General features: G+C 35.6%; 1 protein-coding gene across 4 annotated transcripts in view; it reads left to right on the top strand.

Moving 5' to 3' along the window:
- ZNF236 (zinc finger protein 236) overlaps positions 1-26,024 on the top strand; it is a 100,801-nt gene that overhangs the window by 20,096 nt on the left and 54,681 nt on the right. For 3 of the 4 annotated variants that reach the window (XM_069778846.1, XM_069778844.1, XM_069778843.1), the window contains exons 4-11: positions 3,546-3,724; positions 6,871-6,995; positions 10,343-10,515; positions 12,903-13,049; positions 14,893-14,964; positions 20,176-20,379; positions 21,955-22,183; positions 23,937-24,209. In XM_069778846.1, the coding sequence (XP_069634947.1) occupies positions 3,546-3,724; positions 6,871-6,995; positions 10,343-10,515; positions 12,903-13,049; positions 14,893-14,964; positions 20,176-20,379; positions 21,955-22,183; positions 23,937-24,209 (1,402 nt within the window). The remainder of the gene's footprint in view (positions 1-3,545; positions 3,725-6,870; positions 6,996-10,342; positions 10,516-12,902; positions 13,050-14,892; positions 14,965-20,175; positions 20,380-21,954; positions 22,184-23,936; positions 24,210-26,024) is intronic. The other variant, XM_069778845.1, reaches the window with a different exon arrangement.

Below are 26,024 nucleotides of genomic sequence, written 5' to 3'. Positions count from 1 at the left end.
CGGGGGAGGGGCTGCAGGGCTGGCTCCTGTGAGAAGCTGCTGGAAGCTTCTCCGGCTCCAAGTCGGACCCGCTGCTGGCCAAGGGGGAGCCCATCAGTGACGGTGGTAGTGCCTCTGGGAGAACAGATTTAAGAAGGGGAACCTGCAGCAGGGGAGGAGATTGGAATGCGAGAGAAACTCCTGTGGAGACAGCAAGGTCAGTGAAGGAGGGGGAGGAGGTGCGCTGGAGGAGGTGATCCCCCTGCGGCCCGTGGTGGTGAGTGGTGGAGCAGAAGCCCACCTGCAGCCTGTGGAGGACCCCACGCCGGAGCAGTTGGATGCCCCTGAAGATGGCTGGGACTTCATGGGAAAGCCCACACTGGAGCAGTCTGTGACGGAAGATCAGTGGCCCGCAGAAAGGACCCATGCTGGAGAGGTTCATGAAGGACTGTCTCCCATGGGAGGGACCCCCGGGCGGAGCAGGGGACGAGTGCGGAGTCCTCCTCCCCCTGAGGAGGAGGGAGCTGCAGAGACAAGGTGTGAGGAACTGACCCCAACCCCCATTCCCCATCCCCTTGCGCCGCTGAGGGGAGGAGGGAGAGAATTCGGGAGTGGAGTTGAGCTGGGGGGGGGGGGGTGGGAAGGTGTTTTAATATTTAGTTTTAATTCTCATTATCCTTGTTCTGATTTGAGTTGTAGTAAATTAAATTGATTTTGTTTTTTCCCCAAGTTGGGCCTGTCTTTTGCCTGTGACCGCAAGTGGTGAGTGATCCCTCCCTGTCCTTGTCTTGACCCACAAGCCTGTCTTTGTATCTTCTCCTCATCCCACCGGGGCTGGGGGGCGAGGAGTGAGTGAGCAGCTTTGTGGTGCTTTGTTACCGGCTGGGCTTAAACCTTGACAGCAGTGTGGCTGGAGCACTTGCTGCTTAAGACTGAGGCAAAAAAAGTCATTGAGTACTTCAGCCTTCTTTTCCATGTCCCAAGTAACCAGGTCTCCCGTTTCCTTCTGGAGAGGGCCCACATTTTCACTGGTATAGACACTTTTCTTGTTGCTCTTGATGTCCCTGGCAGGGCTTTGGCTCTCCTGTCTGATCCCTGGCTGCTCAGACAACTTCCCTGTATTCCTCCCAGGCTGCCTGTCCTTGCTTCCACCCTCTGTAGGCTCCCTTTCAGTGTTTGAGTTTGTCCAAGAGCTCCTTGTTCATCCACACAGGCCTCCTGGTGTTTTTGCCTGACTTCCTCTTTGTTGGGTTGCATCGCTTCTGAGCTCGGAGGAGGTGACCCTTGAATATTAACCAGCTTTCTTGGGTCCCTCTTCCCTCCAGGGCTGTATCCCATAGTACTCTACCAATATGTTGAAAAAGTTGTAACTGATATTTGGTGGATATAAAGTGAAAATTATGTTATTAAAAAATCCTGGTGTTTTGGGTTTTATTTTTTTAAATTATGTTCACTGTTTTGTCCTGTCTTATAATTAAGGAGCAATAGTCTTTGAAAAAGTGCAAATTAAAATTAGGAGTTCTTTTACAGTCATTGATACTAAACAGGTGAATATGGCTAGTTTCAAAGTATCCCTTCAGATACTGCATCTGATAAGATAAAGATAGTTAATACAGGTGAAATTAGATGAGTAAAGCTTCATAAAATTATTTCTGATTTGGGGAATTTTAATATTATCTAGCAATGTACGAACAGCCCCTTTTTTTTAGTGTTAGAAGGTGAGTTTAACCATAGTGAGGTTAATGATGTGCAATTACTTGTTCCGTGTGTAGTGAGGGATTTTTTGTTTGCTTGAGGGGCAAAAAAATAAATTGCTACTGCCTATTCCAGAGAGAGGCTATTGAGCTTGATATATTGCTGGTTTTTTGTACAGTTTTTCTATTTTCCCATGTCCTTGCTTTCCTACAGCAAATTCTACAGTAATGAATAAAAATACATAGACCTTTGTTGTCTCAAATACTTCTTAGGCTCTTTGTGGAAGTTGCTTAGTAGAATGTGTGTAATAGCAACTTAATGTCGTAGGTAATGTGTGTCTGAAAAATGCTGAGAAGCAGTTGACAAACTCTCAATTTCGGGGACCATGAGCTTGATATAGTATACATTGTAAGCTTCTCTTCAGGTAATTTTTCCCCACTTACATAAAAGGATCATTCATAAACCAAATTTGTTGTGCAAGAACAGTGTTTTTCAATAAGAAGTATTCTTACTGAGATTTGAATGTAGATCCTGGAAAAGAAAGTAAGATTTATTTACATCCTGTCCCAGACTGTAACTCGAGTCCAGTAATAATGATCTCTAGGTTAGATTAAACAAGTCATTTTGAGGTAGTATTTAATTTCATTAACAGACTTCAGATTTTTAAGGTTTTGTGTGGAAATGTTGTCTGGTGATACAGCAGAATTTTTGTTTTTTTCAGACTTAGGGAACACATGTATTGTCAAAGCATTTTAAAAATAGCACTGCATATCTTTGTTCCTCTTGATTAAAACATTCTCGTGAATATCTTAAGTTAACTGAACACTGCTGGGTTTTTTTCCCACTTGTTGATCATTCAAGGAGAAAAAAAAAGGGGTAAGGTTAAATAACATTTCCATTTGCAGTGATAATCACTATTAGTGAAAAATGAACCGAGACAAAAACTGTCTCAAGTTTCTTACACATACCAGCAAGGAACATGTAAGAGATGTATTGTCAAAGAGATGGTGAATATTTTTAGACATTTAATCTTAACTCTCTGCTTAGATTTTGCAAAATAAAGATATACTGAGAAATAAAATTAATGGTTTTGAAAAGCAAAAGGAAGTCAAATAAACGCAGAGCTTTTAGTTTTCATTGAAACAATATTTGACTTTGATTATTGCTCTGAATTTCAGAGAAATGGCAATGCTTTTGCATTAAACTTTATAAATATAATTTCCATTCCTAATGACATGGAATACTAATACAACTGGGAAGTCGTACGTTTAACACTGCTGTAAAATTAATGGGTTTAAGTGATATCTGTCAAAAACATTATATGTCCCTATTTATTTCTGTCATCTTTTCTGTGAAGATAGCTTAAGAAAAGTCAGTAGTAACTGTGGTGGAATTACTGTTAAAAAGTAAGTGACAACCTGTATCATTTTAACCAGTAAAAGTGTAAAATCCCTGAAGCTACAGTTAAGATGTTTTTGGTTAGAAAGTAATATTTTTTACAAATGTTTAGGTAAACCATAGGGTAATGACACTGAGGTAAGCTTCTGTGTGTATCTTGAACTAGCCTCCAAGGAAATAGGGAGTGGTGGTGATGGTACTGAACTGCTTGTTTCTGCTGTCATATGAACTTTTTTGGAATTCAGTTTCAGTGGAATTTCTTAAAATACTAATACTACTGTAAGCTTGCAGTGATTATTGTTCATGATTTATATTATGAGGCTCAAACTTTTTTGCTTGTATACTTTTATTGCTGCTTGCTTCCAGCTGCCGATGTCCATAGAAGGATACATTCATCTACTTGAGCAAAGCTTATGCACATGTACTGCTGTTCGGGAATCTTTTGAAAAATCAGTCTCTATTATCTCTTTCAGAATCTTATCTGTTCAGAGTGTGGAGATGAATTTACTTTACAGAGTCAGCTGTCCATACACATGGAAGAACATCGTCAAGAATTGGCAGGCAGTAGGATCCACAGCTGCAAGTCTTGCAAAAAGGAATTTGAAACTTCCTCACAGCTAAAGGAGCATATGAAAACTCACTATAAAATAAGGTAACAATCACGGGATTGTAACAAAATGAGCAGATGTTACTTTTATAGCTATAGCTGGGGAAAGCTAGAGTAGCATTTCCAGTCAGCGAAGTACCATGATCTATGCAGATAATTTCTTTTCTTTGGTATGCTGTTATGAAATGGCATTTGTTTTTTAAAACCTTGCTAAAAAAGGTGGTTATTTTTGGAGGGTCCCCCCCCTTTTTTTTTCCTGCTTTCCTATTTAGGCACCCATACTAAGCATAGTTCCATCTGCTAGCTGTTTGTAACCACAGGTGAAGTTTTTCTGATACAGAGTGCTTTTTGAAGTGTGTTTGTTGTGATTTTTAAAGGCTAATGGCAGTACATTGAAGCAAATGTGTATTAATTTTACGTAGCAGTTATTGTAATTGCAAAAATCCTAATACCTACCTTCTGCAAAGTAGTAAATTGTTCCTTGCAGTTTAATCGTCTTTTGCAAGTAGTCCTCACCACAACCTGCCGGGAGTTTATTGTGAATCTGAAAAAGCACAAAATGAAGGGGAAAACCAGGCCTCATAAATGCTGTTCTTACTTTTGGAGAAAATTTGTTCTGTCCTTTCTTTCAGCTCTCTAGTTTAACTTCACTTTTAGGAAATTGAAAATTACTTTAAGTTAGAACAAAGAAAAACTTACTTCTATTGGTTTAGTTTATCCATTTGACAGGTGATCTCTCTTTTAATCTTTCCTCTGTTTCTATAAAAAACAGATGGGAAAAATATATATTTAAAAATGAGAAATACTAGGTATTTCCAGTTATTTTTATTAGCAGATGATGCAGGTTGTGAGATCTTAATAGTTGTGTTACAGGTTTAAAAAAAAAATTGTAGATTTCCATCTGCAAACTGAAAATTGAGGTAAAGTTGTTACGTTTCTATTGAGCTATGTAATATTACACACAAAAAACGTTCTTGTATATATCTCCTGTGTAAGTTAGGGTGACTACATAAAGAATGGATGAGTGAATCTAGTGTGATGGCTGCGATTTTGAGAGAGTACTATACATGCTAGATTCTAAGTAAGATGTAAGTGCTCCATGATGATTTGTTTATCTTTATTTCCATAAACATGGATTATTTCTGGATTCAGAGCTTCCTTATATGAGATTCACCTCATTTATCAGTTCAGATGTAGAAACATGTTGCATTTGTATTCAAGAAACTACTGTCCATGATGGTGTTTTACTGTCCTTTCACCAGCAGTACCAATACAACCCATGTATGTGAGCCAGGTTAATAAATTGCATAAATGATCCGGCTCCACCTTCTGTGTTTCAGTAGAAGTGATTTTGAAAGGGAAAAACGTGGACATTCCAATTTTTTAATTTATTATTTGACACAATCCTCTCGTACTGTTCAGATGAATTATGAGAAATTAACATTTGACCTAACCTGTTTGACTGTATATAAAAGACATATCAGTCGTTAGAAATCTTACTATTTGATTCCTGCTTTTCATTGTAAAATAAGCTTCAAAAATTTTTTAGGATTCAATATTATGATGAGCTTTGTTCCCTTAAGTTTTTTTTTCATAAAAGTGGTTGGCTTTTCCTTCCCTAAAAGATGTTCATTTTGTCTTTGAAACATTCAAATGGAAAACTAGTATGAAGTTATAATTTAAATTTAGTATCTACCTTTTGCGAAAAATAAAATGGTCATTATAACTCTAAATAGTGAAATATCTTAGAAGGTGATCTGACCTTGAAGGATTGTCCCTACAATTGTCTCCAAACTGGATATTATTTCCTTTATTAAAATGCCATAGCTATAGTTGAAACAGATGTTGCTCATCAGAGAGCACATTCTGACATTCAGGCTGATCTAGACCTGTCCTGAGATGGAAAGAAGAAGAGGTTCTAACATCTGTGCTGTTCTCTTTCCTTCTTTTCCATCTTCTACGTATTTTACTCTGGATACTTCAGTAAATTTTGGTAGATATAATTAACACGTGAAAGTAAAATATATTACCCAAACTCTGTGCTCTCTCTGCAACAGTATAAAAAGATTTTTAAAATGCATGTAATATTTGTTTGAAGTAATTGGAAGGGAAAATGTGCTTTGTTTTAAATATCTGGGTATCTATGTTGTCTTAGAGTAGAAAGATGGGTCATTTGAGCAGAAGTTTAATGATTTCCTATGTTATGCATGAACTGTTACTTTCCTGCTATTTTTTTATACTGTTATATCAGCCTGTGTTTCAAGGTGGTGGTATATTTTGCACATCTGCTCCACATTAGCTAATTCCTATATCTCAGTTGTTCAGAAAAATACCAGGTACTTTAAATTTGTGTAATTTCAGTTAGCTTTAAGCAGCACTGACAAGCTGGATTACTGCATAGGTGTAAATACTCAGGCACTATGGAAAATGTGGAGTAATCTAGATATCATACTGCTTTCTGGTTTCACCTTTTTTAGTGGAGTTGTTGTAATGGTCTTTTAATATCCCCTAGGCTTTTTCTTTTTTCTTTTTTCTTTTTTTCTAGCATAAAATCAGTTGTTGTTTTTTCCATGTTGCTGTTTTTCGGCAGTCATTTAAACTAATCAGTGTGATGTGTAGAGAAATGGATTATGGGAATTTATATCATCTGTTGCCATGTCTCAGTGAAAATTGTGATTTGTATTTGAGGAGCAGTGGTGAATATTTGGGTTGTTAAATTCTTAACCTGTTTTTGTTAGACCTCAGCAACTGCATTTACTGCATGTTCTACTTCATGAGCTCTTTCTGTTCTAGTTGAGAACAAAAGCGTTGCTGTGTTCAGGCAAAAGAAATATAAGTCATGCAAAGTTAAAAGATCCCACCAAAATAGTAGTTGTGAAGTCACTGTATACTTCTAGCAGAATTTACAGTGAAAATGTCTCTAGAGAACCTCTAAGAAGTATAAATTTTATTACAGAAATAACTAAAATTCTTGGTGTTTGTAGATACTTTTCAAAGGGCTCCATTTACATTGTTCTTTTAGTATTGTTAAAGAGTTTGTTTTTTAACTGTTGCAGCTGATAATATATATTGTCATCGAATTTACACTGTATGTTAAAAAATGATGGGGTAAAATCAGCTTCTTCAAAATAATGTTTAATATTAGGATAAAGAGGACTTTATTAAAATTCCCTTTTTTTTTTAAATGACAGGGTATCAAATACCAGATCTTACAACAGAAATATTGATAGAAGTGGGTTTACCTATTCCTGTCCTCACTGTGGGAAGACGTTCCAGAAGCCAAGTCAGTTAACACGACATGTTAGGATACACACAGGTGAGACTGTCGAATTAATTATTTTAGTTTGCATTTGTTTTACAAAATTCAATTAATGTGTGAAATGCTAAATATTTTTCTCCCAGTCGGGACTTGAAATAGTATTAATACATCTGGCTCATTAGATGCTGTTACCTGTTGATTTAAAACAGCCTTTATGTAATTCCCTTGCTTAGGAAGTTTATATGCTTTTAAAATCTTTTTAACTGTTTCTAATGATATACATCTGGAAATTTTAAGTACTTTACAGGTTTCGTTTGTTACAGAGTACCAGTTTTGGTACTTAAGGTTTCAATGGGCCCTAAAATTGGAATACCTCGATAAGGGCCAGTCAGGTACTCTAGATAAGATCTTATATAGTCTAGAGTTCTAAAATTTACAATCACAAAAAGAGTAGAAATACATGAGAATGAATAATACTACTAACATAGTGGCCTTGCTTTTTTTTTTTTTTTTAAGATTGATTTATTTAAAGTTACTGCCATGTATTTACTGTACTGACTGTAACTGCCATTTTCAGGATGTCCAAAGTGAACTTGTGAGGTGATAAACCTAGATTGTAATTTTGATACTTGGAGAGCAGGTGACTGTTGAGTTTTGCAGAATCAATAGCAGATGGATTTTGCAAAATTTCTGTAATAAATATGTGCATGTATTTAACCCTTACCCTTGAAGTAACTGAAAAATGCTAAGTATAAAATAATACAAAAGTTTTTGAAGTGTACAGAGGACTGTAAGAATAGTTCTCAAGTTTTAACCGGATAAACATAATACAGCATGAGTTTGGCTTTAAACAAAACCTTCATTGAAGGTGCTCCAGTGATGTGCAATATATATGTATTTTCCATCTTGTGAATAAATTGCTGTTTGTCTAGTTTTTAGCTAATTAAAGTAGTAAATTATGTAAGTGTGCAATGTTGTTTGTATTAGCAGTCTGTTCAGTGATGTGACAAGTTGCCATGTACAAGAATGGCTTTGTTTGCCAAGGGAGAAATAAAAATTCTGTTGCATGACTCCTTCTTAGGAATCTTTTTAAGCTTTATAATTTAACTGTAAAACAGTAATACAAGAAGTCAGCCTTGTACCTGCTTTAAAAGTTGTCTCAAAGTAGTATCTAAAAAAAGCCGTTGAAAATTAACTTTGTTATTTTAGAGTTTTGTATCTATTCAATATATTATTTTAGCTTATTCTAGTCAGAGTTAAAGAAGCAAGATTATAGTTGGTTGAGGACACTTTTCTAAAGCTTAAAAAAATTTCAAGAGCATTTACAGTTCTTTTGAAGAGTAAAAAGACATTTGTCTATTGGGAAACCAGAGACAGAAAACGTAATCCCAATTGGCACATGAGGGTAGGTCACTTTAAGTTCCAAGTAGCTAGTGAATACTCATTTAATTTGTGAAGTATGTTATTACTTTAAATCTGCAGACAATCTGTTTGGCATCCAATTGCTTGAGGTACTGTAAAATAATGTAGGAAAGAAGAACTCTGCTTTAAAGAATTTAGAATACTTAAGTCTTTAATTGTTAAAAGAACATGTCTGTGCTACATGTACAGCATTACATTAGTGTCTTAATTGCAATACTTTTTTTGTCCCTAGCTATTAATTTCAAGCATTTACACCCTTTGGGAAAAAAATTTTAAGTCTCAGGGATTGCAATTCCCATATTAATAACTAAGTAATGAACCCTCCCTTCCCCCTCCCAAATCCATATTTTATTAAGTTATACTTGAGAAATACAGAAATTTCATGTTTCCACACTAGAATTAAGATTTAGTTTTTAAAATAAAATTTATTTAAATAGGCAAACTTAACCTGAAGCAATACTTCTGTGTGTCCACCAGCAGCTATTAGTGGAAGCTAAGCCTTTTACCTATGAAAGCCCAATATGAGTTTTGTCACTGTATTTCAAGATCTGAATTAGTGTTCTGTATTTTAATCTATATTAAAAAATGGACAGTTAAAACCTACAGATCTTAAAGCATCTTCAAAAGCCGTAAGCAGCAGAACAGTAAATATACATTCCTTCAGAGTTGGTACTATGTGAGTTACATGCTTGTAATCTATTTCAGAAAATAGCTGCTTTTTATTTAAAACTGTGAATTTAATTAAGAATTAATCATTTTAAACTAGATGTAATTACAGCTATATAATTAGAAGTCATATGAAAATATTCATTAAAACTGCTTTAGTGTGCATAATGCTTAGCACATGGTAGTACTTACTGGTGTAGCAGACAATGTAGAGCGTGCTCATAGTACTTTTGCTGTGGAAATGTGCGAAGGCAGAGTGTTAAACCTTTTCAAGGTCCTGCAGTTACTACAGCTAAACTACTTTGCTAAAAGAAAAAAGAGAGTAATACTGAGTTCACAGTGGAGATTTCCAGTAGTCAATTAAGACACATGGTTGTAAGAAACTGAACTTTGTTCTTAGTATCTGTGTGTTTAAAATATGTAGCTTTGTAATATGTTTATGCAGTTCTATTATGTTTTATCACTTAAAATTTCTGGGCAGTTTTTCATGCTTAATCTGTTTCCATACAAATAGCTGTAAGTACATGTAGCACTAGAACAAAATCAGGAGATACTGACAGAGCATTCCTGTAGCAATATTGCCTGGTTTTTCTTTAATGTTCAGTAGTAATAGGAACATTCAAGGGTTTAAAATTATTTCTGAGGAGGGCTGTACAGTATCTCATATAATAAAAACATTATTTTGTTGCACATTTTCTATAGGTAATTGTAAAGAATGAATGGCTATTAATATTTATTGGGGAGTGGGAACTATAGGCCATCTTTTGCAGTGTCATTGTAAGACTTTTTGATTTTAGACTAAATGAAAGGTTAAATTTTTGACTGTTATTCATTATTGTCGATTCCACCCCCTGCTCCCCTGTTTGTTTCAATGCAGGTATATAAGCATTTTATAGGATTTGGTGTGAAATAATGGTGTATGTGTTTTTCCCCCGCTCCCTCTCCCCTTCTCCCCTTTCCCTCTCCCCTTTCTTCAGTAGTTTTGCATAGGAGCTTCTGAGATCTTCCAATCACAAGTTGAGGGAGGTTGTTCTAAATAATTGTTTCATACAGGTTTCATTTATTTTACCCATTTTAACTGATAAATGTCAGTGGGGTCATTAAACTTCTATTGGAGATGTGGAGGTTAGTGGTCAAGGTAAACAATTTCATTGTCAAAACACCTAATAATGTCTGTTTCTGCGTTTATGTGTGTGTATGTACAGATATCTGTATGCAGGATTTTATTTTGCCTGATACAATTTTTAATTTAGATACAGGAAACTGCTGACATTTATTTAAAGCCCCTTACCCCACATCCTCGTTTTTCTTTTTAGGTGAAAGACCTTTCAAATGCAGTGAATGTGGAAAAGCCTTTAACCAGAAGGGGGCATTGCAGACCCATATGATCAAGCACACTGGTGAAAAACCCCATGCTTGTGCCTTTTGTCCTGCAGCCTTTTCTCAGAAAGGCAATCTTCAGTCACACATACAGAGAGTTCATTCAGAGGTAAATACTATTATTCATAAAGTGGTTGGTGCTAATATACTGCTTATTTCATTTTCGGTATTTAAATTTTCCTGTTTGCTATTCCTATGCTCTCTGGTGCTTTCTGTAGCCAATTTACTGATGTAGTATAGATTCTAGTTTGTTGGTTTTACCTGCAAGCTTTCCTAAAATAGCTTAATCTGTATAACGTATACTTAGGATGAATAGCAAAACCATCATTTACCATTGTCCTTTCAGTATGTTGATAGATCAATAAATTATTAGTGGGCTTAGGTGTATAAAAATGTACCTGTCAGTCGTGGGAGAATGACGGCTAGAATCAGATGAAAGTAAGCCAAAAGCAGCAAAGCAGAAAATGGTGAAAAATTTAAAGGCCAAACAGCAGCCCACTAACTCCATCATAGAGCATACTTGAAATTTGTCTTTGAAGCATATATCTTACAGCCTTTTTCAGAGGTTTTTCAGTTACAGGTAGAAGAAAATTACAATATAAGATAAAAAACATTGTTGTCTCAGATGCCTTTATGCTGAGTTTTTCTTCTTTGTGACAATTTTTAAAATTCAGAAGGTACTGCTATGATAATGTAATACAATCTTCTGAGCAACATAGGCTATGCAACTTTGTTCAGTAATTTCCTTGCTGACTTTAGTGATTTGTGGTTGGAAATACGCATATAAAGAGACCTAGTTTTGATTTGGAAGGTATGAAGTGATAGAGGCAGCTTTTTTTTTTTTCTTGCATGCAGAATATCGTCTTTGCTCTCACTCTTTCCCCTAACTCTGTCTGACATTTGCTTTCTTGTTTTCCATTTTTGTGTTACAATGATAGATCTTATTTATTAGATTTTTTTTATTTTTTTTTTTTACTAAGGATCCTTTTAGTGTGTTAGTTTCTTACTTTTAGGATATGTCTTAGTATATGAGTATGCCTCAGTGGTTTGTATTATGCTTAATTATATTAAATCATATGTTTGCATTTCATATAACTCTGTGTGACTAGTCTTCCTCACTGTTCACAGCTCCTATATGTGATAGCTTTTGCTACATAAAAAAAAATGCACCAACATTAATTTAATAAATTACATTGATTTTTTTTTTCAATATTACAAGATTGTTGGGGATCAAGCCAAAAATATTTTTCACTTTTTTTTCTGTTACTCTGTAAGTAACTGTAAGGAGAGGGAAAAAAAAAGTTGTGGAATAAGGGACTTTAAATAAATGCTATCTCTTGATCATGTCTTAGGCTGTGTTTTGTGATCCTGAGCTTACATTTTAGTTATTGCTTTGGATCATTTTTTGATTTTTTTCTTTCTTACTGTTGCTGTATTTCCTTCAAGACTGCATGCAGAACTCTTAATTCTTCATTTTATCCTGAGACAGTCACAAAACAACATTACAGGTGATAATGAAACAGGTTGATTCTCACTTCATATATCACTGTTTAGTTGTATCAGTATTTTATTAGTTGATACCACTTTCTGAAAGTCTTGTTACCAGTTTAAGCTAATGTCAGAAAATACAAAATTCCATACTATATTGCAAACAGCGCAGCATGTTTTCTTTTGAAGACTTTTTCGTTCCCTTTATATTGAAAGTACTGCACTGGATCTTACTGATATGTGATAGACTGAGAAGGAGGGGGAAGTGAGGATGGTTGGAATCTGCAAATATAGCTGCTTTTAATTACCTCAACCCCTTGGCCTGAAAGTCCCAAACAAGTTGCTCCTGATCACTTTCTCATCCTGTGTGTTCAAATTCAGTTCAAATGATACATTAAACTTCTCTGCCCTTCACAGTGTTAGTTTTTTTTGGTGTGGTTTTTTTTTTAATGCAGTCCCTATGGCCTTTGGCCCAATTTCTCGCCTTCATTCTACTTTGACCCAAAAAAATGGATTTTATTTTTTCCTGGAAATTTATGAAAGATACTTTTGTAAAAGTAAACAGAAGAGTGCCAAAATTTGAGATAAATTATCTGCATTTTATACTCTCCGTATTTCCAAACTTCTGTTTGTATTATGTACAGCGTTACATCTTCAGGCACATCTTAATTGATAAAGTTGCATTTCAGTTTTGTTCTAAGTGTGTAATGGTAGGAAGTTGTAACGAGGGAAAAGTCTGAGGCCTCATTTGCGAGATGACATTTGTTTTGCTCTCTGGTGCTTCCCAACATTAAGAAGTGGTAATAGGAGATGACAGTCATGCATGTAGATTACAGTTGACTTGATATCCGAGAGACACCAGACTGATTCCATAAGTGGATATCAGTAACTTGGAAAAATAAACTGGTCTAGTTCTCATAATCCTATGGCGTGTTTGTATATGATGAAAAATGTAATATTTGGTAGATGTAGGGAAAATTTACTTAAATTTTTTTTGTTTTATTGAAGGTGAAGAATGGCCCTACATACAACTGTACAGAATGTAGCTGTGTCTTCAAAAGCTTGGGTAGTTTAAATACACATATCAGCAAGATGCACATGGGTGGTCCACAGAATTCTGCGAGCGCTTCAACAGATGTATCTCATGTTACGGCAGTAAGCTTTGCTCATTATATTGTGAAAATGCCTTTAAGAGTTTAATTAGTTCTATATCTTAATTCCAGTAATTCTTCAGATAGGTTAGAACTAAAAGACCTGTAGCTGTCTTTTGTGTTTTTAAAGTTTTGTGTCATTTCTGGAATTGATTTGCATGATTAAATATTGGCAGAATGTGAATTGGCCAAGTATATGCAAAAAAGGATTTACAGTTGGAAGGTTTGGTTGAAAATAATATTGGGGAAGTTTTACTGGAACAATGAAATTTAGAACTATTCAAATTATATATTAATTTCATCTCATTTTCAGAAATGAATTGTTTGTATAATTCTAGTCCATATAAACACATAGTGGATTCTTCTGAGTATTTCTGATAACTTGTTTTAAATGTTAGCTTCTTATTTGACGGATCACAAAGGAAAAATCTTAGCTTTACTGGAAGCACTGAATGTTTTTCGTTCTTTACCAAGATACAATAAAGAGCTAAAATTCTGGTTTCATAAGACTTATTTTTTTGAGCCAGTGCATGTTTAATATATCATAGTACTTCTTTTTTGTTCTTTGAATAGAACTACCTTTTCTACCTTTATTCCACTCTGGTTTGCATAATTTCCAACTGTTAGGCTTTAATCTTCAATAGATGACAAGTAATACCAGACTTTGAAGAGGAGGGTTAAAATTTAAAGTCTCAACTTCATTATGGAGCTGTATTTTCTTGAAAACAAGTGTCTAGTAGTGTTGTTTGGAGAAACTTTTTTTTTTAAGATTTCATGAAGGTTTTTTTTGTATGGCAGATGCTATTTGTTTCTTCATAATAATAAAAAAAATACTAATGTGTCCTATTTGCTTGCAAGTGCATATAACCTCTATGTCTTTTTGTATATTTCTACATTCACAAGCCTAATCTTAAAAGCAGAATGGAAAAAAATTCCTTCATACTACCTCATGTTTGCTTTCCCTGGCCAGCTCTGTTTTTCTTGTTTTGGCTTGCTTGAGTATTTTGCATTTGTGTTGTGTATTGATATTACAGCAGTGTGGTGTTATCTTTGCTGTTATTCATACTTCTCTGCTTGCATGAAAGAGGGGAAAAGTAAAGAACACCTCCATACAGTAGTATAAGCAAAATGGGAGAAGAAAATTTCTTTTTAAAAACAGATGCCAAGAAGTTTAACAAGGAAAAGCAAACATAATAACTGACATGTCAATTGCATATTAAGAGTATTATGCCTTTTATTTTTAATTTTATATCTGAAAGTGCAGATATTTAATGATTTTTTTGTTGTTGTTTTTTTTTTTTTTGCTATAGAATGTACCATCTTTCTTAGATTAGCACTAGCATTCTTAGATTAGAACTGACTTCTTTATTCTGCTTGAAACTTGCAGAGCTGCTTTAACAACAAATCTCCAGTGTAGTTATTCTGTTCTGAAGTTTAGACTCTGTCATCCCTTGTTATGTACCTGGGGATGAACAATGATTATGTCCTTAATAAATACATACTCCAAAAGTTGAGGTCTCCTGAAGTGCTGTGCTACCAAAGAATGCATTGTAGTGTGATACATGACTATCTTGTGAAATATGCTTACTGTAAGGCTGTTATTTGCCTTTTGCTGCATCAGTGCTTATAGCAAAGGTTTTGGTTTCTGTAACTTGGGTTCATTTAATGTATATAAATGATGACGCAACGTTAGTGATTGTGTGTACTTTTGTATCTCTCCCGTAGTCTCATTTTTTCCGTCCCTGCTCTTCATACTGTGGGAAAATGAACTGTGCTGCTTTTCTGCATGATATTAGCCATGTTTTTCTTATTTTTGCTTAAAATACTTTCTTTTCATTTCTTTGTAGGACTCTGTCACCCAACCTTTAACAACATCCCCTGCTAATCTTTTGCAACCTGTTGATAACAAATGGAAGAATGTAAGTGTAGAGTTTTTGTCATATTTTTGCGTCAAGACTGAAAGTGGGAGAAACTTTACAGAATTCTGTGAACTTTAATTTAGCTGGTGAAAAAGGATATGCAGAGGAAAGGTCTTCTGCGATAAGTTGATCAGCTACTATGTGAAAGCAAGCTCCTTAGTGAATGCACCTGGTTATTTAGGAATGGAACAGGTCTTGAATGATTATATTCCCTCATTTGTTATATGCTCATGATTTTGCATATAATTCTGTTCATTGGATCTTCAAAATGGAGGCAAATACTCTCCTGTATAAAAAGACCAGAGGAGAGTAAGGACTCTTAAAAATATTGGATTATCCTGCTGCTCTGACTTTACTTCACAGGAATACCATGGTTTGGGTGGAGAGGGAAGGAGCTGTGTTCATGCTGGTTGAGTTGGTTAGAATTTGAGGCAGCAGTGGAGCCCTGGGTCTCAGGAGGAGCCCATGGAGCCAGGGAAGGATGATGCAGGGCTGGCTTTCTGGAATCTCATAGCAAGATATCTGAGGCAGGCAGGTCTTGATGTGCCAGTCACAGTGAGAGCATTAGTGTGTTTTGTTGCAGCTATGTACCATGTCGTTTGTCAGCTGTAGGTTGCAGTATGGTATCTTACTGACAGATTTATCTGACTTAACTTTCCCCCCTTCCCATCTTCAGCCACTGATTATCTTCTCATGTACTAGAATCCACAAAACCAAGGGCTAGGAAATGTGGCAGTATTGCTTTAAAGTCACCATAACCAGTCTATCCACTTTCTTTTTATCGTGTACTGTGAATTCAGTGTTCTGGGACCAGTTAACTTAAAGCTGAACTGAAGTGGTGCAAACTAATTAATTACTAATAATTGCTGTATTAAATAAATAATTATACTATGTTTCTTGTAAGCTTTTAAAAAGTATTAAAAATGGCTGTTCTTCAAAAGCAGTTTATTTTAAGTAAATTTTCTTTTTTTTAACCAACTGAAATTATTTTCCGTCGTACGGAATGGTATCGGGTGATGCCTGGTTTTTGGGGGGGCTGTGTGTGTGTGTGAAAGTGCAGGTCTGAAAGGAAGATAATCATCAATTTAGGGTACACTTTATTGTAAATATACTGGATTAAATGTAACATATTCCTAAATAATGAAGTTTTATAAAATTATAATCTGCATATATTTGTGCCAGATTTATGTTCTAGAAAGGGAGGGGGAAATTTGCCTAGAATGTAGTTTTTCAATTCATATTGATCTCTTAAAAATCACTTAAAAAATAAAAATACAATATTAAAATTCAAGTCTTGCATAGTCCCCCCCATTTGTCATACCACTGTCCACCCCCCGCAATAAATTGACTTTTTTTCATATAGCATGGTTTATATTCAAAAACCCTCCAGCAAATCAAGTTCCAGAGAGGAACTGATGACGTCTCTTTTTCTCAAGAATCAAGAGGGTGTTTTTTTGTCTTTTTTTCATTGACTCTGAATATTGAAATTAGGCTCCTTTGTCAGGGTGTCATATTGTGTGGTTCCCAGTGAGAGGTGCCAGTTGGGAGCAATGGATCCCATTGCCCCCTCCTCCCATAATTGCCTGGCACTCTTGCCTACCAAGTGAGAGGACTGGTCTGGTTCCATCCTTAGTCTAAGCATCTTTCTCCAGAGAAAGATTTGGTTAACTGCTGAACCACCAAGCATTTTAAGTGTGAACCTTTACAGAGTCAGCTTCAGCTTACATGTGGTGGATCTAGGAAACCAAGCAAGGAGAAGCCTGACTTTCCTAGTCTAGCAGTTAGAGCAGAAACCTGAATTCTCCTTCCACTTGCTAGGGTACCTTCTATTTTTACAGTTCTAACTATATACTGTAACATGTATGGGAATCTTGTGGAAAAGGAATGCACAGCATCACTTCAAAACTAATGCAGACAGACATCAATGCTAAGGTGAATCAGCAGCAATTTTGTTACATGTTTTCAGATATTCCTCCTTTGATGTACTATCTGCTTGTTTCCATGCCTTCAGATGCACAGCCTGCTTGTTTATGTGCAGTTGCTGTTCATTTGTTGAACTAGGATATGTGCTCAGATTCCTCCATGGGATGGCATCATGTATCACACATGTTTTTAAGAAAAGGTATACATATTTTTCTTTTATTTAATGTTTGCTTTTTGGTAAGTAGAGCTAGTTGCATCCTTAATGATTCTTCATTTTCCTTCTTGTAATGGAGATGATAAAAAGCAGGGATATGTTTTTTGTATTTTCAAATAGAATGACGTACTAAAATTAACATGAGGTGCCATGAGTGATTTTTAAAACTTTCTGAGAGAACTTGTAAAAGAGGTGTGCAGGGAATCACCATTGTTACTGTGTTTCTGATGGAGTCACTTGGAAAGTAATTCTTGACCCTACACTACTTAATAGTTTATTAGTGACCTGGAAGAAAATATAAAATCATCACTGATCAAGATGATACAAAGATTGAGGTAATTTATGAAGAGGACAAATCACTGATACAGAGTGATCTGGATTTCTTGGTGAGCTGGGTGCACCAAACAATGTATGTTCTGATGTGGCCCAGAATAAAATCACATATAGAAGAACAGGAAAAGCAGGCCATATTCACAGGGATAGGAGTTTTCAAGGATTTTAAATTCCCCTTATAAATAGGGATGGAAGAAGTAATAATTGATACATCAGCTGAAGGTTAGGTTTGCCTTGCCTGGAAAGATTAGTTTTGGTCTTTTTGTTTATAGAGAAGAAACTTTGCACAGAAATGAAAACTTTGTATGTCCTCTGTATTTCATTTGGGGAAGTTTTGCTTTTGTCGGTTGTCTGTTTACAGTGTTCACTATTCATGAACTATATTCAAAGATACAGGAGCAATCGGAGCCATCAGAATTCTTAAAGTATGATATGATGTATTTTATTATTTAAGAGATTCAAGGTGCATTATCTATTTTGCCCATCAGATAAAATATTTAAGGATGACTAATTCTGCTGTTTTGAAGAAAAGGGGAAAATCTGTAATCCCTTTAATAGGGAAGAGAAAAAACTTTTTGAGGGTTGAAGCTAGACAAAGTCACACTTTGAAATAAAGTATGGAATTTTAGTGTAGATAATTTACCGTTGCAGCAACTTGTTGAGGTTGTATAGCAACAGAAAGTTATCACAATAAAGTACTTGATTTAAAGATCTGCTATAATTTTTGTACAGTTAGTTTACTTGAAGGAGTAATTCACTTGGAGCAGTCACACCGTCTGTGTTACACAGCAGATCAGACAGACTAAGGGTGATCACAAGGTGCACTATTCTAATGGAACAAATGTGGAATTATGAAGTAGTAATAAAACACTTCATTCTCTATGCTATTTTTAAAATTGGGTAGTGAAGTGAGACCTACAAAGAGACCTGAAACTTTTTGTGTTGAACAGGGTATCCTAATAGCAATAACCTTTATATGCATGCATATATGTATGTATTATTTTCAGGAAAGCTAACCTCCATGAGACTGTATATAAACTGCTGTATAATACGTGAACATACTGGCTAAATAAATGTAGTACTGTAATTTTCATGTCAAAGATGATATTAAGCAGTTCCTTCATTAACAATTTTTTTTCCCCTCTTGCTAAAGCCTGGGAGAATTTTATAGACTTTTTAGTGTAGGCTTCCCGCTCTACTAAAGAGCTTCTCTGCATTCCGTTGCAAGAAAATGAATGGTCTCTATAAAGAGCTGTTACACTCTTTAGCAAAACACTTTGCTTCAGTTCCCGTTTATTGCAATGAAAATGGCATACAGGGTGTTTTATTTTGTAAAATACATATTGAAATGTTTATAGCCCTTTTGCTAAATTGGAATCTGAAGAGGTTGAGTCTTTCCATCTGTCCCAATGGTGAGGTGAAAAAAGATGAAGTAATGGTTAAATCAGCAAAATAGCAAGTGCTATTCTTGCATGCATGCAAGAGAAATGAGATAAGGGTTTGTTTTATATCATCTCATGAGAAGGCATTAAGAGTACTTAATCAAATGCACAGGATGTAACTCGAGTCAAGCTAATTTTTCATAATACACTTCTTTGTAACTACCCTCAAATATGGTGACAGTGTTATTTTAACTGTCCAGTGTAATGTATCAGTATAAAGAAAATCTTAGGAGAGTTTTCAGATTAGAAGAAATACTACATGAAGCCTAACATTATTCTTTGTTAAATATTATCTAAAAGAAGGTAGCATTTTATGTATACATGTATGTGTGTGTGCACGTGCACGCGCCTGCAAGTGATTATTTTTGGAGAGCAGAAGTGAATATTAGAAGCAAATTTCCAGTGTGTTCTAAGAAACAGAATTATGGGGCTAGCCACTATATAAATATAAATTTCTCTTTTCTACAGTAAAATAAATGATTGAAAGCAGTTGTTTCAGTAACGGTATACTTACAGAGTCTATTTGTTATAACAAAGGGAAATTTATAAATGAAGGAGAATAGAAGGAGTCTTAATTTCTGATTTTAAAACGAAATACTAAGGCTCGTTATCATTTTTTTCTTCATATTTGTTACTGAGGTAGCCCAAGATACAATTATGAAATCAGAAATAAAGAAATTGGATTTTTTAGACTTTATGTTTTGTTAGTATTTTGACACAGCTCCATCTGTATTTAAATTTTTAGAGTATGAAGAGATTCTTCTAAAGCTAAGAGATTTAGAAGATTGAAAGTTGAAGGGAAAAGAGTTAGTAGTTTGATTGTTCTGAAAGATTTTGATATCACAACACAAATAATTTCATACAAAAAAATCTCAACTAATAGAAGGTTATTTTTCCAAAGGACTTGCTTTACTTAAATGTGAACTTTAAAAAGATGACCATGTCAGTGCCATTTATTTGTTGTGGAATTACTTTGCATGTGGCCTGTACATGTGTAATTCAGTAATTGATCCCTGTGTTTTGTGAACTGGTTGACAGTTCAGTAGTTACGATAACATTAATTCAAGCTGTAAGCTTACAGTTATGCAGCTTGGGAAGAACTCCAGAAAAGGGATATAGAGAAGCAATTCTTTAGTGGAGTGAGCAGACCTTGAATGACAGCTCTGTGTAATCCTTATGTTTTATACAAGTGGACATCCTTGTAGTGGACAGTTAACATATTTCAGATAAGGCAGCTGAACAGATCAGTTCATACATACTTTTCATCTTCCTTTACAAACGTACTGCTATATATTTCAGGCCACACATTTTCGGTCTCCACTTCTTCAACAGACAGAAAACCAGGTGTCGTCAGCTACTGCTCATCAGGGTCAGCAGGCTGTAACTGATGTCATCCAGCAGCTCCTTGAGTTATCAGAACCAGGTCCTGTAGAAAATAACCAGCCTCAACAACCTGGTCAACAGCTCAACATTGCAGTGGGAATCAATAGAGATATTTTGCAGGTAAGAGCTGTGTGTGAGAACAGCTTTATATTTCAGTCGTTTCTTTCTCGTTTTTAGTGAAATTTGTTCTCAGTATTTTCAATGATAGCATTCCCTCTGCATTTCTAAATGTTTTATCAGTCAAGAAAGAATTATAGAAATCTACTGAAGGAGTGTGGAATGCACCAAGGTATCTTTTTGTATAATTTTACAAAAACAAGGTTATGAATATTGATTACATGACCTAGAAGAAAGCTTTAAGTGTACACACCCATACATGGACATTTTATTGATCCCTTTGGCTTCTTTTTTTTTCCCTGTTGCCTAGAAGGAGTTTGTGGCATGTCCTTAAGTTATGCTGTGCTTAAAACATGATGACATTTTAGAGGGGAAAAATATTTTTACCTAGTAAAAAAAAGAGAATGTATACAGGGCCCTTATCCTGTTCTAATTAATAAGGCTATTTGAATATTTCTTATTGGTGCAAAGAAAATTCCTTCCTGGGTCAGACCAATGTTTTGCCTAACCCATTATTCTGTCCTTGATACTGGCAATAGGAGATGCTATGTAACAGAAGAGATGCAGGCAGTAATTCAACTGTCTATGCTTGTTCTGCATCCTCCACTGCATAATAGAACAGGGCAGAGAATATTATTCTTTAGTATTGGTGGTAGCCTGCTATAACCATTAAGCTATTTTTTTAATCTCTGGTCTTTTAATTACCGTTTAAATTTTTTTGGAAGACCCAAATGTTACATGTAGCTATGTGCCGGTTCACCATGTTAACCTCTGCTGAGTTCTCTAATGTTGGGAATGTGATGTGCAGTTGCACCAAATTAAAACACAAAATATAACTATTGTTGTGATAGCTATTAAAAAATAAATCTGTCTTTGAGGTTGGTTCTTTAAGTTATTGTATGAGCATCACTAGCCATCTTGTTGTACAAAATAAAAATAAAACATTGTTTTCTTCCAAGCAATCAAATATCTGCACACTCCTACTTAAATGTGTGTTTGAGGTCTTTGATCCAGAGACTTTTCGGACACAATAGTACGCATAAAGGTGCCTACACCCCAGTCCCTTCCAGGTGTACATAAAAATGAGTGCATAGCTCTTGCCTTGGTCTGATGGTTATCAGTGGTTTGTTAAGAGAGCCTTTTGAACTTTTCAGAGTCTGTCTTTGGTTTAGCATTCTTCCTTTTTCTTTATATCTTTTATGGCTTCTCCACAGCTGATGGGCTTAAAATTTGATCTTCTGTGGGGAACTATCCTCTCATGTAGTAGGCATAAGAGAGCGCTACGTATTTCTGGCGAATGCTTGATTCTGTAGAAACAATTGGTACTTTTCTGAAAGGCAGCTGTTGGCACATGTATTAATGCAGCAAATCCAACTTAAAATCTCACAGGCAATCAGAAGTCAGTGTTGTGTGAGAATGTTTTTGCAAGTTTGAAATCCAGCTGAAATTCTGGGAGGACGAGACATTTAATTCCTTTAATTATATTTGCATTATATCTTCTAAGTAGCTGTTTGAGAAAAGTTGGAGCAACTGCGGAATGTTTCTTTCTTAATCTAGAAGTTTTTTGTTCTCTTTTAGCAAGCTTTAGAGAACAGTGGGTTGTCTTCGATTCCCGTCTCTGCACATTCTACTGAGTGCAGCCAGGCTAAGACTCCTGGGGCTCAGGATCAGAACCCAGACGTCCAGACTCTCTCAAATCATCAGGCTGACTCTAATAATGCAGAACAAGATAAGGAGCAAGAGAGTACAGATAAACTGGATAAAAAAGAAAAAAAGGTTATTAAGAAAAAATCACCGTTTTTACCTGGTAATGTTGCCATTGCTTGCTACTTTTTGTGCTGTAAGGACTACAGTATTTGTGGGTGTGATGGCTTTATAAAGGGATTTCCCAAAACATGCTGTGGATCCGTTACGTTCTTCATCTTCTTTTATCTAAAATACAGTATGTGTATAAGTTAAGATAGTAGCATTTATAACTTTCATTATACTGATACTAAAATGTGTCAGAATGGCATGAAGTGAAGTTACACTGTTAAATCTTTTGGATTTAGATCAGTGGAGTTTTTGGAGGAGGACAAAAAAGAAAGACTATAAATCTTTTTCCCTCTTTTTCCCATCATCCTTCTCTGAGGAGGATTGGGATTTCATGGTGTGTCCCAGAGCAGAGGGTTCTTGCAGGCTCTACTCTGGCCTCGCAGAGGCAGAAGTGCAGTGCTGCTGCCTCATGCAGATTTTCACTGATCTAGGCCATGTAGGGAAGGAAGAAAGTTGGCATTGTGGATAGTACTTCACGTTGCCTGTGTTTGGAATCACAGTGCTGATTTGATACCGTCACCATAAATGCATCTTAATATTTCACCTCCTTACTGTATTGTGTGCATGCAAGTCTGGATTTTATCTCTGTGTGCTTAAATGCAACTTTAGTGTTAAAGTTGCTCAAGCTTTAAGGTTGCCAACTCTATAATAATCAGTCATTGAGCTCTGTCCATAGTAACTTCATAGATACATTGATGTTGCTTTTTTCTTTGCAAGGGTTGCAGAAATTGACCCAAAGTCAAAAACTTATCTTGTCCAGCATAACTGGGCTAAAAACCGACATTAACTTTTTCCTCTGGTAATAATAACAACTATTTTGTTCCTTGTGTGTATCAGTAACAACTCGCTAACTCTGACTGCAAATAAAAATAAAAGGTCACTGCTATATAGTCAAACACAACCACCTTTATTTTTTCATAAAATAATGTAACCTCAGTGTATTGACATGGTTTACAGAAAAAAAACAACAATGTGAACTGATTGAAACGAGCAAATGTCTGATATTGAACAACCTATATGAATAAAAAACCCTGATGGGATTTAGAAGCTTCTTTTGTCATTTTTATTGAGAAAAGGTATACTGTTGCTTTAGGATGGAGCTTAGGGTTCTTGGATCATAAAACAACTTTTGTGAAAAAGTAGCCTTAAATTGTAAATATTTCAGAAGGACTTTTTATGGACATTTTGCTCCTTTAAAGATGCATAAAATGTAATTTAAGTCTGAATTTGCAGAAGAGAGGGCCATATCAAGTATCTCTTCCACTTAGCTAGATAAGCGTTTAGTACTTAAAATAATTTGGTTTGGTTATGGTTCAGGAGTTATAGTCGTTGGATAATTTTATGTTAGATATGGTATTTATAAGTTAATTGGTATATTATATGGCATTACAACTGCATTCGGTATTTCTAAGTGGCATACAAACTGAATGCTTTCTATTCTGTGAAGTCAGAATTTCTTAGCTTTTTTTTTTTTTTAACCACCTTCCTTTTTGGTAGCATAAAAATGTTTGAATTTCAACAGGATTGTCTTTGGTTGTGTTTTTGTCATTCCAGCCCATCACTATTTTTGTGAAGTAGAATATATCTGATGGAGAAGTTAATTGTCTGCGAAGTGTGTTGTAATGGCATCTATTTCACAAAATGTTTTTGTGTTTTGATTGCTTGTATAATGGTGTAAGTGTGGTGGATTTTTTGAAGAACTGTTAAAATGTTTGAAACATTCATTTTTGTGTTCCCTATTTTAGGTTCTATACGTGAAGAAAATGGAATAAGGTGGCATGTTTGTCCATATTGCTCTAAAGAATTTAAAAAACCAAGTGATCTAGTGCGTCACATTCGCATTCATACCCATGAGAAGCCGTTCAAGTGTCCGCAGTGTTTCCGCGCCTTTGCTGTTAAGAGTACTCTCACAGCTCACATAAAAACACATACTGGCATTAAAGCTTTCAAGTGCCAATTTTGTATGAAATGCTTTTCCACCTCAGGGAGTTTAAAAGTTCACATTCGTCTACATACAGGTAAGGCCTCAAAATTGCTTTTGTATTTTCTGTGGTGTGGGTGAGACCTTAAATGAAAAAACACAATGTGAAGTGTTTAAATTGTAGAGATGTCTGTCACGTCATTGATACATATCAGAGAATGAACCATTTTTAGTGCCTTGTATGATGAACTTAAATTTTTGACCTAACCTTCTAGTGTTTCATGGCTTTGAGACTTTGTTTGGGCTCTTACAAAAGCCATGAACATCTAGTTTTCTGATGAAGAGTCAGCTGTTACTCCTTTTTAATATCAGTATTGTGAGTGTATTTAATGGTGCTTTCTAAAGAGTCATACTCTTAGAATTTGAGTTCTGATTTTACTTATCCCCAGTCATCTTTCATATTTACTCTGCATCTTTTCTTCCCTCCCCTTCCCCACACTTGTTGATAATTTCACTGTATCACTCAGGACTGTTTGGTTACTTCCCATTTTATCTTCAACAATAAGGTGTTGCTTTGTGTTTTCACCACCTTAACTTTTCAATATCTTACACTGCATAAACTCCTCTGTTCGTATGGTCCTTGTTTACATCATATGTGATGTCTTCAATACCCGTTTTTCTGTGGCTGAACTTCTATCCTCTGCATAGAGAAAAATGAATTTTCTACTCTTGGTGGACTGCCTGGTTGTTTTGCACTTTTTCTTTCTTTATTCCTGCAGGTAAATAAGTTTTCAGGAAGATAAGCTCGTAAATGTGCTAGTCTTTACTTTCACTCCTGTTTGTGTATTTACATTCTGCAAAAGTATCATTCAATGGCTATGTGCATTTGGTGTTCAATATGTTTTATAGTCAAACCTTTAATCCACAAAATATCAATGTTGGATTCATCTGCAGAAAGTTTTTCACTTTGTTTTTTGTAAACTTGTAAACTAGTATTTTTCCTATTACTTTAACATCAGCCTTGCTTTATTTAAGGAGTCAGACTCATGCAAAGTGGCAAAAGCACTAGGTGGCTTGAAAAATGGGTAGTCCAGTGTTTATGGAACTCCAGCATGTAGTTAACCATCATTCAACCCACTGTTTTTTCCTGTCAGAGATGTTTGCTTCTTCCTCTGTCTAGCAGGTTAGGCTTACTGGGTCAGGTTAGAGGTTCAGCTAGCCCCGTATGCTGTCTCTGATGGCAGCGTGCAGAAAGGGGGAAGCCTACAGTAATGCTTCTTAGCAGCATACAACCAGCTTCCGCCAGTCTTTGGGTTGAGGACTTCGTGAAGCAGGCTGTACCTCTGCACTAAGCAGCACTTTATAAGTTTTTGTTCCAAAGAACTTAGCTGATTGATTTTTGAACCCATGTGAACTTAATACTAGAACAACCTAACATAATGAATTAAAACGTTGAGCTACATGTTGAGTAAAGTGCTTTCTGTTGCTTTAAATATTCTGCTCAGTAGTTTCATATGATGTTTTAGTTAATGTATTGTGAAGAATGGTTCATTCTTATTTCTTGTGCACTTTTCCTATCTGTGATTTTATAGAGTTTTCTTCATAATACCCAGTCATGTTTCCTAGCCTTCCAAGTCCAAGATCTCCCCTTGAACAAAAGCTTGAAAGTTCGACAGCTTTCACTGTCTCTGTAACTTACCAGGTTCTCCAGTAACCTTTCCAGGGAGAGATTTCTACCAGATATTGCATGGCAAAAGTCCTTCGTTAATAATTCCTGTTGGCATGCTTTTTTGACTGCCATCAAACAGTGTTGACGTTTTCAGAGACAGATCTAGAATTCTGTTAGACTTTGTCACATCACTGTTCTTCCGTTTTATCCTATTATATATCATTCGTCTATGTGTTTGTTTGA

Source organism: Haliaeetus albicilla, chromosome 3 (assembly GCF_947461875.1).
Source record: "Haliaeetus albicilla chromosome 3, bHalAlb1.1, whole genome shotgun sequence".
NCBI lineage: Eukaryota > Metazoa > Chordata > Aves > Accipitriformes > Accipitridae > Haliaeetus > Haliaeetus albicilla.
This window is presented reverse-complemented; position numbering and strand designations above follow the sequence as displayed.